The sequence below is a fragment of the Panthera pardus genome, unplaced genomic scaffold, assembly GCF_024362965.1.
Source record: "Panthera pardus isolate Hobbes unplaced genomic scaffold, ASM2436296v1 HiC_scaffold_3, whole genome shotgun sequence".
Taxonomy (NCBI): Eukaryota; Metazoa; Chordata; class Mammalia; order Carnivora; family Felidae; genus Panthera; species Panthera pardus.
Genome location: NW_026526876.1, coordinates 59,551,013 through 59,563,433, shown reverse-complemented (window position 1 = coordinate 59,563,433; position 12,421 = coordinate 59,551,013). Strand labels below are relative to the sequence as shown.

The window sequence follows — 12,421 nt, the reverse complement described above, 5'->3', positions numbered from 1 at the left end:
AATATTAGCTCCTGCTAATGGGCCGTTGTGGCAATGAAAATACCAAGGCAGATATGCCTAGACAGACATTTCATTTACAACTATTTTTATATCCGTACAAATAGCCAACAGTTAGCTATCTCTCTCTGAGCACCATGGTCCCAAGACAACCCCAGAGAAGCGCAACGGGGATCATGAAGGATGGGCTCTAGTCCCCAATCAGATGTACGAACATGGACAAGCTAGTTAACTTTTTTCTTTCGTGTTTTGTAAAATGGAGGTTTGATGGATAAACTCCAAGGTGGCTGTTCCAAGTGTATACCACATCTGGCAGACTGATGAAACAGTGTTTAACCCAAGTATCTTCACACTTCAAACCATGCTCCTGTTCTCTGTGTTTTTCCCACTCACAGCTTTGTTCAGCTCACTTCAAGTAAATCTCTTGTTATAAACATGTACATCTTTAAAAAAAAAATTCCTCCCCTTTCTTTTTCCTAGACTTATCCCATTTTTCTCCAAAGACAAACGGGACATCATTTCATACTGTTATATGCCTTCCTCTATACTCTGTGAACCAAAATCCAACCATGGTCAAGGTTGATAAACATTAAGAAGGGCGCTAATGGTATGCTTCAAAGTGGGATTAGGCAAAACCAAAAACTAGTATAATTAAGTAGCCCAAAGTGTCCTTTAGACTCTCCACCCTATTTTTCATCAAGTACCATTATTCAATAAAAATAAGCTTATGTATACATTATTTCTTCATCCGTGAAATGGGAGGTAGAGAACGCTAACCCTGGGTTATGAAATCACAAATAACGATGGTCCTATGTAGTACAGTGCAAAGTACAGCACAGCACACAGCCTAGCATAGTAGCTATTACTACTCAATTTTTTTTTTTAATGTTTATTTATTTTTGAGAGAGATAGTGCAAGTGGGGGACAGGCAGAGAGGACGGGAGGCAGAGGATCTGAAGCGGGTTCTGCGCTGACAGCAGAGAGCCCGATGCAGGGCTTGAACTCATGAACTGTGAGATCATGACCCAAGCTGAAGTCAGACGCTCAACCAACTGAGCCACCCAGGCACCCCTACTCAATATATTTTTTTAAAAATGTTTGTTTATGTGGGAATACAGGCTGGTGCAGCCACTCTGGAAAACAGTATGGAGGTGCCTCAAAAAACTAAAAATAGAACTACTCTACGACCCAGCAATTGTGCTACTAGGCATTTATCCACGGGATACAGGTGTGCTGTTTCGAAGGGACACAGGCACCCCCATGTTTATAGCAGCACTATCAACAATAGCCAAAGTATGGTAAGAGCCCAAATGTCCATCAACGGATGGATGGATAAAGAAGATGTGGTATATATATATATATATATATATATATATATATATATACACACACACACACACAATGGAGTTATTACTCGGCAATCAAAAAGAATGAAATCTTGCCATTTGCAACTACATGGATAGAACTGGAGGGTATTATGCTAAGTGAAATTAGTCAGAGAAAGACAAAAATCATGACTTCACTCATATGAGGACTTTAAGAGACAAAACAGATGAACCTAAGGGAAGGGAAATGAAAACAATATAAAAACAGGGAGGGGGACAAAACAGAAGAGACTCCTAAATATGGAGAACAAACAGAGGGTTAGTGGAGGGGTTGTGGGAGGGGGGATGGGTTAAATGGGGAAGGGGCACTAAGAAATCTACTCCTGAAATCATTGTTGCACTATATACTAATTTGCATGTAAATTAAAAAAAAAGTTTATGTATTTTTGAGAGAGAGAGAGAGAGAGAGAGAGAGAGAGTGTGTGCGTGTGTGCGCGCAGGGGAGGGGCAGAGAGAGAGGGAGAGAGGATCCCAAGCAGGCTCACACTGTCAGCGCAGAGCCTTATGCGGGGCTCGAACCCACGAACTGTGAGATCATGACCTGAGCCAAACTTAAGAGTCAGAAGCTTAACTGACTGAGTCACCCAGGGACCCCTCAATATATGTATATATATTTTAAGTTTATTTAATTAGAGAGAGGGGGAGAGAGTGTGTGTGCGAGCTAAGGAGGGGCAGAGAGAGGGAGAGAGAATCCCAAGCAAGCTCTGCACTGCCAGGGGCTGGAACCCATGAACCAATCATGACCTGAGCTGACAGGAGATGCTCAACCGAGCCACCCAGGTGCCCCACTACTCAGTAGTTTTCATCCCTCTTCTATTTACCAGTATTGGGTGAATACTGTTTTCTGCTATTTTTACATAGGAAAGTTTAGTTTTATATGAGTTCTTAAGAAGCTATACTCACAATAAGTTGCATTAAAGAAATTCATATTGAAGTTATGGACCTCTTCTGATTTTAAAAGGACAACAATAAAAAAGAGAGGAATTCTTAACGTGCATACTCTAGGGATGCCAAATGAAAGCTTGCTTACCTTGTCGTTGAATATCCGCAGACTGTCTAAGGTGTGCAGGTTTTGTTCAAGAAGTGCGGTGCCTGCTGAATACAAGTTGACCTCATCGAGCTGTAGCACAGCCACAGCTACCCAAAAGAGGGCTTTGTGCAGAGGGGAGTCCTGGCAAAGGCCACGCATTCCAGATTAGTGAGATGAGCTACAAAACAGTCTCTCTCAAAACACATTGCAGTATCAAACAGAGCACATTAACGCCCAGATGATGCATGTTTTCTCTTCTGAAGAAGGTAAATATATGGGTAGGCTCTTCATCTACTGCATGTGTATAGCTAAAGACACAGTTAGCCAGGCTGAGAACATTAACACCTACTTTGGTTTCTCCCTGTTCTTTGATCCCAAACTCCAGTCACCAAGTCTTGTTGATCCTTCCAAAGTAGTCTCTTTAGTATTTGCTTATTGCTAACGACTTTATTCTATACCAACCTTCTTTACTGTAAATGTGGATTCCTTTTTGCCTCTGGTCTCCCCCTACTCCAATCTGCGGTGCACAATGCCCCCAGAAGAACCCTTCTAAGCCTTCCTTTTGTCATATTACTTATCTGCTTGAAAACATATAGGGACATTTCCAAACTCCTTTCTGAAGGGTCTTAGATGTTAGATTAGTTCTATCCAATCTTTACAATCTTCCCTCTCTCTATTCTCCTGCAAAATTTCTCCATACAACTAGAATATTCTGCCCACCATCCCTTCACTGTCCCACCATTCTTGTATGACCCTCCTGCTGCATGGTTTGCTATGCAAGGCTTTCTCCCTTTCTCTACACTAAATCCCACTATCTCTTTAACTTTAGATTCTACCCTTTTAATTTTCTTGTCACCCTTATCAGCATAATATCTCTTGCTGTTATGAATTCAAGATATTGATTTGGGGGAAACCCTTATTTAGCAGTGTGGTATAGGGGAAAATACATAGACTTCAGGGTCAGACAGCCTTGGAAGAGAATCGTGGTTCTGTCTTATTAGGTATGTGACCTTGGGGAAGTCACTTAGCCCTTCTGAGCCTCATTTTAACTTATGAGGACAAGCGAACCATTTTGTGTAATTTAGGATTAGAAGATGTGCTCGTAGATACAACTCGATGAGAGGAGCACACAGGTATTTATTTCTCTGTAACCTCCCTCAAATCTTGTACTCAATTCATATAATTATACAACTTTAGAGTTGGAAAATAATGCTCCACCATCATCTAGTCTATTCATTTTATCAATGTGGAAATATGATGTCCAGATATGTTAAACGACCTGCTCCAGGCCACAAAGCTGAGATAAGCTCAGCCCATCCTAAATCAGTGGCCGCATCCTTTCATTCCTTTTAAACATCAACTTCATTTAGCACCCAAACTCATTTGGTGATTAGGTACACTTCACCCACCTTTACATTTCTCCATGGTAATGATCGTGAACTATTATCGTACTTATTTAATTATCTATTTCATGCCCCAACTCCCACACTCGTCCCAGAATGTAAGCTCCATGAGGGTAGGGAATTTTATTAGTTTGGTTCAGGTACTACCTCTCTAGAACCTAAAATGGTACTTGGCACATAGCAGGTGCTCAATGAACACTTATTGGACAAAAAAATTCAGAGTCTACACCTGTCTTCCTTTAGCACTGATGAGATGAAAACTTAGAAGCACCCGAGAACATCCTCCGCATACTTATCTTCCTCTAGTGTGAGGTCTTCAAACAACTACACTTAAAGACAGGAAGTTCTGCTTTAACTACCTCCTCTTCCTTATAACCTCTCAGCCCAACTTGTTTTCTGAACTCTTTGACACAAAATGAAACAACATTTAATACCAATGCCCAAACTAAATGGGCTCGTTCTGTACGGTAATTACCTTATTGAGGAGCGGCTGTAATTTGGTTAGCGCTATTACTGTGGCTTCTATCAGAACTTGACTGTTGTAAGTATCAGGTCCTTTTAAGCAACTCTCAAGTGCCTTTTAGGGAAACAGAATTTTTTATTTTATTTCACTGAAATAAAACATAAACTCCTAAACTGGATCTCAGAATCAGTTCAGAATAATTCCTTGGTTAGTAAGTGCTAGAATTATTTCCAATGCTGTGGTATTCTTGGTAGCTAGATCATTTGGGTTTTCATTTTTAAATACTTCTATGTTATATTCCAATACAATATTTTGTGCATTATTATATTGTTACAAATTAAATACTTTTATATAAGGCAAGTTCTACCATATAGTTAAATGCTTTGAAAACTGATAAAATACTAAGAGTACCTTCTTAGCCAAAGAGACAATACATATTTTCTTTTAAGGCGTCTTCTTTAGAAAAGGTTTCTTCACTTCAAAGAATTTAATAAAGAAAATAACCAAATCCATTGTTTAAAGGTTTAGCAAGCAACATGCAAGATATTTTATTAACTTCAAGTTTAGATGCCACTGAGAAACATGCAAGATATGCTTTCCAACTTGAGACCCACAGATATTTGGGAGGAGGGACAGAGACGTACCTTGCTAAGAATACGGATAATCTGCTTTATCTGCCCATGAGACACTCGCTTGCTAATACAGCCAAAGACAACAAGAGCTCTCGGTTGCAGGGATGGATTATATTGGAATGCGAATCTGCAATTAAAAGACCCAAAAAGTCTATGAAAACCTTTGTGTTTATACACACTAGGTAATTAATTAAAATATCGACTCTGCAGTAATGTTAACCTTTTCAATAATACCCATACTCCTACGGGTTAAATTTATTTGGGACATACCTTTGAGCTAGTTCCGTCCACTGGTCCAGCCACTTGCATGTTGGAATATCTCTCATACATGCCTTAAAAAAAGGATACTCTAAATAGATTCATGCACATAAATGTATACTAATCATTAAATAATGCTTATTATAATGTCATTAAATAAGCGATATATATATATATATATATATATATATATATATATATAACCAATAAACACATTCCATGGGAGTTTTATTTAAGCATCAAGCGTAAAATAGAATAAACTAGTATTTCTTCTTTACAGTACTAACGGATTAAAAAAATAACCTTAGTTTCTTATCATTTTGCCTAGTGTACCTCCATTATCTCCAACAAAGCCTCTGTGACTGTTTCCAAGGATGTCAAAGCAAAAGTCTCCCTCTCATAGGAGCCAGGAGAGAACGACCTGTCCCGGTAACTGGAGCGGAAGGCAATGACGGCAGCTGACTTGACTTTGCTAATGCCAAACAGCAAGTAAAACTTGGGTAACGAGAACTCTGTCAAACTGAGTCTCAAAACTTGCTTGGTCTCTTCTGTAAAAGAAAAAAGGAACAAGTGAAGACTTTAAAGATATTAACTTTTTAACATGGCAAATTTCACTTTGAATTTGGAAAATTTGAGTAGCAGATCAAAATTATATAACCATGCTCCCTAAACCAACCCTCTAGATACATTATCTCAACGCTCATTGCTTTAGCTCCATTTCTCTACAAATTCATGCTAGTAATGCTACACCGTCAACCAGTGCTCAGGCTTTAGCTTCTGTGATACCTACAAGATTCTACTTGACAAATACACACACAAAATCTTGGCTATAGCTTGAAATGGAATGGAATTAATTTATTCTTTTTCTTTTTGATAGTATTTCATGCCACTATCACAAGCTCCAATAAGCAGCTAGTGTTAAGGCACCGTACTCACAACTAGGATAATTTGTGCCAACCGGGCTATATAAAGTGGAGAAAGGAATTACAAAACACAAGTTACTTTCCTGGAACTCACCACTAAAATGCAGCTGTGAACAAGTACACAGAGAGTGAATGATATTAATGACCAATCCGTGTGTGGAAGCTCTAAGGGAGAGCGGCCCCGTGGCTACTAAGAAAGTAACAACGTGGAAGAGGTAGGGGAGATGAGCTGCCACGTCAAGGGAATTGTTGAAGGACAGCATCAGCATGTAGCGTGCGAGGATGGCAATGTCGTCCCACATGAGATGCTGCTCTAAGGTAGGAGTTGGAGACAAGCATGTCTTGTCAATTATTTTGCACATCCTTCCAATAACCTGTCAAGAAACAGAATTTTAAGAAACACAAGGGCTAAAAAAAAGTTTTATCACAAAAAATTTCAGTTTAACTCTAAAACGACTAGTCACCATACCAAAAAACCTCCCGGTAAGAAAAACAGACACATCATGCCATGGTCCAGAAGGCAAAGGAAAAGTTGATTACCTTGCTGGAAACCAATTTCACATTTCCAGAAGCCAAAGCTACGGCAGTATCTGCCATCACCTCGGCTTTTATTGATCCCAAGCCACCTGTCGCACTGGTTTTGATGAAACTGTCTAGTACAACGTCAAGGAGATCTGTAATCTAGTGGAAGAGGGAGAAATAATGTATGTTTCAGCCATCTGTTGTGCCAACTTAACTTTTAATTTAAAAATACTGCAAGCAGCAGCCCAATTAACATGAAACTTCTACTTTCCCTGAGGCCTCCAAAACACTAGGTTTCATTTAGAGACCTGTCAATAAATGTAATTTATCATTACATATCCGAAGGAGTATGAAGATATTCACTCAACTGCGTCAGAGATGAAGAGACTGGCATGCAAAAATTTTAAATTTCCACGTGTATTATTTTCATCCACTAGCAAAGCACCTCCGTTGTCTCCTAAGACAGTCATGTGTGATTAATACAAAATACAATTGTTTTAAAATATAGGAAATGACTTCAAGTGCTGAGATGTTTTACAGAGCTCTAAAACCAGCTCCAAGGTCATTTCAAATTACTTGGAGGATTCGCCGCGTTGTTTGAGTAAGGGATCACTTCCTTAAGCGGTAATGTTGAAGAAATGATGGGCATAATTCTTGTCAGATAAAAAGGAAAACATTACAGTATATTCTGTACTTTACTCCTGGTGTTCTTGTGAGAGAGAACTGTAAACGAAAGCAGGTGTCCCAAATAACGTCAACTGACAAAGATCTACTGACCTCTCTGGTATGTCAGGTACTAGAATATGTTACACAGCACTATTTACTAGAAACCACACTGGAGTTTTACAGTTAAATCCTATATAGTTATGTCATGGAAAAGAGCACTAAAATAACTAGTTTTTTTCTGGCTCTGAAACATGCATTAGACATCTACAATTCTGAACCAGATCAAGAATTAGGTGAGTGTCTGCATGCCTTTTGAAAGAGGGGACTGTCTTTTCCACAGCTGTATCCCTAATGCCTAGCACAATGTTTTGCACAAAGGGGGTACTAGATTAATATCTGCATCACGGAGGTACTAGACATTTAAATATTTGAGCAAACTCAATACCTGCCCAAGGCTCCCCCATATTTTGGCTTGAATAGATGGGTACATCTGTTTCTCATTTATGGTCATTGTTATCAGCTTATCGAGAATGGCGGTAACTCTTTGTCGTTTGGCATCATCATTGTGCTTACAAAAACGGACTAGGTTTGACAGCCATGGAGTCATGTATTCCAAACAAAGGTGTTTCAATTCAATACCTGGGAAAAAATACACTATTAGCATAGATGGCCAATGAAAAGGACATCAACAATAAAAATAAGGGATTGGGAGAAAGAAGGTAAAAGGTAAAGATCATTACCTAGGAGACAGCCTGGAGAAAAGAGATTTGGCCACCATGTTAAAGACAGAGACGAGGAGAATAGGCCGTGAAGAAAGCAATCTTAGAAGCCAACTAGCCATGTTTGAAAAGGTTTATCTTATTTTTCTCCCTCTTAATACCTTCTAGTTAAAATTTTTACTCTAATTGTAAAAGGAATATGTGGCAATCCGAGAAAGTTAGGGAAAACGAAAGCATCACCACAAAAATGAAGCTGAGATTAATCTCTCTCTCCTCAGGCTTTCAAAGCTATGCAGAGATGAGGTACATTACCTGTGCGTATGCACAGAAAACCCACCCCACGTCTTCCACAAAGACGGGGGCTATGCTGTACGTGCAGTATGTTTTGAATATCTTCTGCACCACACGTTATACTGAGGTTATTACTCATCATTAAAAATTCTCCATAAACATTTTTTTGAACCATTTTGAAATAACTTCGGACTTAGAAAAAGATACAAAAATTCCTCCATGTAACTTTATCTAGAGTCCCCAAAATGCTTTTTTTAAATTGTGGTAAAATATACACAGCATGAAATTTGCCATCATTAAGTGCACATGTCAGTGGCCTTACGTACATCATTGTGCAACTATCTCCAGTCTCCATCTTCAGAATTTTTTCATCTTCCAAAACTGAAATTCTGAACCAAATATTTTTAACGGTTTCATGTTACTCCATCATATGGAAATCTGACAATTAGTTCTTCATTGTTTGACCTTTAGATTGTTCCCATATTTTGCTATTATAAATAACATTATGTGAAGTTCAAAAGTAGGCAAAATAAATCCATGGCGATAGAGGTCCTAAGAGTGGTTACTCTTGGTGAGGGGATGGTGTACTGACTGAGAGGAGTCTTCTGGATGCGGGAAATGTTCTTGTTCTGGGAGATGGTTTTGTGATGTGTTCACATGTAAAAATTCATCAAGCTGTTCACTTAAGATGTGGGCATTTGACTGGTAGGATATGCCTCAATTTTAAAAACGTAAATAAAAAGTAATGCTATAATAAACACCTGAACATCAATTCCTGAGGATAAATTCTAAAAGATGGAATCATGAGGCCAAAAGGTATGAACATTCCTAAGAGTCTTGATATCTATGTCCAAACTGCTTTCTCAAAACCCTGCCCCTGTTCACAATTCCATCGACTGCCAACACTGAAATAAAGTGAACAAAATCCTTTGCCAGTTTGATAACTGAATGTTATCTTTCTATTCTTTGAGTTTGTATTTCTTTGATTTTATTAGTGAATTTCTTAAAATACACTCTTTTTTAGCATGACCTGCATGCTACTGCTGTTGATCCACTTCTCATTAATCTGTAAGAACTCTTTGTGATTAAAGGTGTTAATCTTTTCTCATATTTGCTGCAAGCCTATTTCCTAGTTTTTTATTATCTTTTACTTGTGTTTCAGTTTTGGAAATAGAGATGTTTTGAAGTTTTACGTGGTCATTTATGTTCACCATTTCCTTTGTTTCCATCTACCACTTTTTTCTTCATAAGTCCTTAATCACCCAGAAAGCTATTAAACATTCTTCTTTTTTAATGGTTCCAGTTTTTATTTTTTATATAATTTTTAAAGTTTATTTATTTATTTTGGGGGAGAGAGAGCGTGCACGCGAGCAGAGGAGGCGCAGAGGGAGACAGGGAGAGAGAGACGGGGGGGGGGGGGGGGGGGAGGGGGGAGGGAATCCCAGGCAGGCTCTACACTGGCAGCACAGAGCCTGATGTGGGGCACAAACCCACGAACCATGAGATCATGATCTGAACTGAAATCAAGAGTTGGGTGCTTAACTGACTGAGCCACCCAGGCGCCCCCATGGTTCCAGTTTTTATGTCTTAAATATAACTAGAACTTATTCTGGTATCTTGTGGTTTAGGGTGAAGATGGGACCCAATTTAATGCATTTCCCCATCTCATTGCTTAAATGATTTGATCTTCCCCCATCAGTTTGTGATGCTTCTTTATCAATCTGTTTCTCTTAAACTGATCTGACTGCTGACTCTTGAACACCTCTGTTTGAATTACTGTACTGGTATGTGTCCAGATGTCTGCAACATCAAGTGTCTCTCAGTTTTCTTTCCATACTTTCTTACCTACTCTTGTCCTTTTAGGTGAAATTTATAATCATTTTCAGTTCTGCCTCCTTTTAAATCCTCAAATCCTGAAGCTATTTTGATGGGATTGCACTGAATTTATAACAATCTGGGAACAACTGTTTAATCCAGGAACACAATATGCCTGGTCATTCACACAAATCTTTTTTTTAACATTAATATTTCTTAACAAATCTTTATGCTTTTCTTGTTTTGTCAGTCTTAACACACTGTCTCTTTAGAGCTATATTCCTACATCTCTTATTGTTAAGTAACTATATATAGTGATCTGGTCTTGAGGAATTGTCAAAGTTTTCAATGACCTGAAAAATCAAGAAATACGTTTGAATGCAGAAAAAAGTTTATGTATTATGGAGAGAGAAAGGGAGGCAAATGTCAGGAAATAAGCTGGAAGAAGAGCAACATTTATACTACTACAGGGTATGAGAATGAATGAATGGAAAGAGTGGATGTTAAATTTGTAAGACATTTTTTTTTTTTAGTTTTTAAAAAAATCTTTATTTTTGAGAGTTCGGGGGGAGGGGCAGAGAGAGAGGGAGACACAGAATCTGAATTAGGCTCCAGACTCTGAGATGTCAGCACAGAACCTGACGTGGGGCTCGAACCCACAGACTCATGACCTGAGCTGAGGTTGGACACTTAACTGACTGAGCCACCCAGGCACCCCTGTTAGGACTTGTTAAAAGCCAAGTCAGGAGTTGACTCTGGACCCTGTATTATGCGCCACTGGATTCTCCAGGCACTGTACTTGAACACTAAAATCACAGTTCAAAGACAACCTCAAGAAAAGAGAACATGACTCTTTCTTTAAAATCAAGGGGATGACGGGGCACCTGGGTGGCTCAGGTCATGATCTCAGTTCGTGGGTTCAAGCCCCGCGTCGGGCTCTGTGTTGACAGCCCAGAGCCTGGAGCCTGTTTTGGATTCTGTGTCTTCCTCTCTCTCTCTCTGCCCCTCTCCTGCTCATGCTCTGTCTCTGTCTCTCAAAAATAAATAACTGTTAAAAAAAAAAAAATCAGGGGGATGACATGGACACTTCACTCATTCGGAATAATCAGCTAAGAAGATAAATCCTAGAGCCAATTAAACTAGAACAGAGCAAAAACTACTTTGTATGTGGCTTGTGGCTCGGAGACATGTAAGGTATCAGAATCTTGCCATCACGCGTTTGTGGCCAGAATTTTGGCGTATTTCTCAATGTTGTCTACCAGGAAGTTCCTGCAGAGTTCTCTCAGGTGCAGATGAAATATTAGAGGAGGTAAAGAACTGAAAATAAAAATCAATTATGATTTCACTGGCAAATTCTGCAATGAAAGGATCTTCTCGGACTCTTCTTAGAATCGTTAGTATTAAAGAAAATTATTACTTACTAGATTTGCTAAATCCAGAAATACACTCTTCCAAAAATTCTAAGGTGAGATGTGGCTCATTGGCCGCCAGTGTCTTACTAATAGAGACAATAAAGAGGGTGTTGTTGGCAGGGATGCATAAACCTGACGTCTCTAGTAGCTGGCCCTCGATTTTTAAATTAAAGGTACAAGTTAAGGCACAGAGAAGATTATAGGCAGCTGACCTAGGAGAAAACACAAATGAAGTTGTTTAAAACTTATTTTTTCTTATAGCTCCAATTTTTTTTTCATAACACACAACTTATGATTCTATTACAAAGCATAATAACGATTTTTAAACTTTATGATCCATTAGAGACAAGATGTTATGATTCTACAGTAAACACAAAATACCCCTTGACCATTTATGGATTTCCTTTAAAGGAGGTTCTTGACATAACCAGAACAGCACTGTGAGGTTCCTGCGACAGGTAAGTCTAAGACCTTCCTAAAAGACATTTCCCTGGGATATAAAATAGGAGAGATTTATGGTCCTAAGGTGGATCAACAGAAAGAAGTAGAATGAGGCTCATCATATTTTCAGTGAAGCCCAAACCTCAAATTGTGGCTCCCCTCCCATCAGATCCATTTATAATGGGGATCATAAGAAGAGAAACGAGATGGCCCCTCATCCAATTAAAATGTGAAAATCTTTAGCCAACACTACTGAATTTCTTTCTGGGTGCCCTACAAGACATACTACAAACTGGGGGGTCAAAAACAAACGTAATGTAATGAAGTCCCCCCATTTTTCCTTCCATTACACATAACCACTAAAAACAAAATAATAACATATATCCAGGTTCCATTAGAAACAAAACTTCTTTTCTAAATGTCTGAAAATATACTTAAGCAATTTAGGAGACAGGTCAAAAAAC

At 38.8% G+C, this 12,421-nt stretch overlaps 1 protein-coding gene across 11 annotated transcripts in view; it reads right to left on the bottom strand.

Annotated features, from left to right (window-relative positions):
• NF1 (neurofibromin 1) overlaps positions 1 to 12,421 on the bottom strand; it is a 248,005-nt gene that overhangs the window by 27,935 nt on the left and 207,649 nt on the right. For all 11 annotated transcript variants that reach the window (XM_053892642.1, XM_053892646.1, XM_053892648.1 and 8 more), the window contains 9 exons: positions 11,526 to 11,728; positions 7,725 to 7,918; positions 6,632 to 6,772; positions 6,186 to 6,465; positions 5,502 to 5,716; positions 5,181 to 5,242; positions 4,923 to 5,037; positions 4,291 to 4,392; positions 2,413 to 2,553 (listed from right to left, as the gene is read on the bottom strand). In XM_053892642.1, the coding sequence (XP_053748617.1) occupies positions 2,413 to 2,553; positions 4,291 to 4,392; positions 4,923 to 5,037; positions 5,181 to 5,242; positions 5,502 to 5,716; positions 6,186 to 6,465; positions 6,632 to 6,772; positions 7,725 to 7,918; positions 11,526 to 11,728 (1,453 nt within the window). The remainder of the gene's footprint in view (positions 1 to 2,412; positions 2,554 to 4,290; positions 4,393 to 4,922; positions 5,038 to 5,180; positions 5,243 to 5,501; positions 5,717 to 6,185; positions 6,466 to 6,631; positions 6,773 to 7,724; positions 7,919 to 11,525; positions 11,729 to 12,421) is intronic.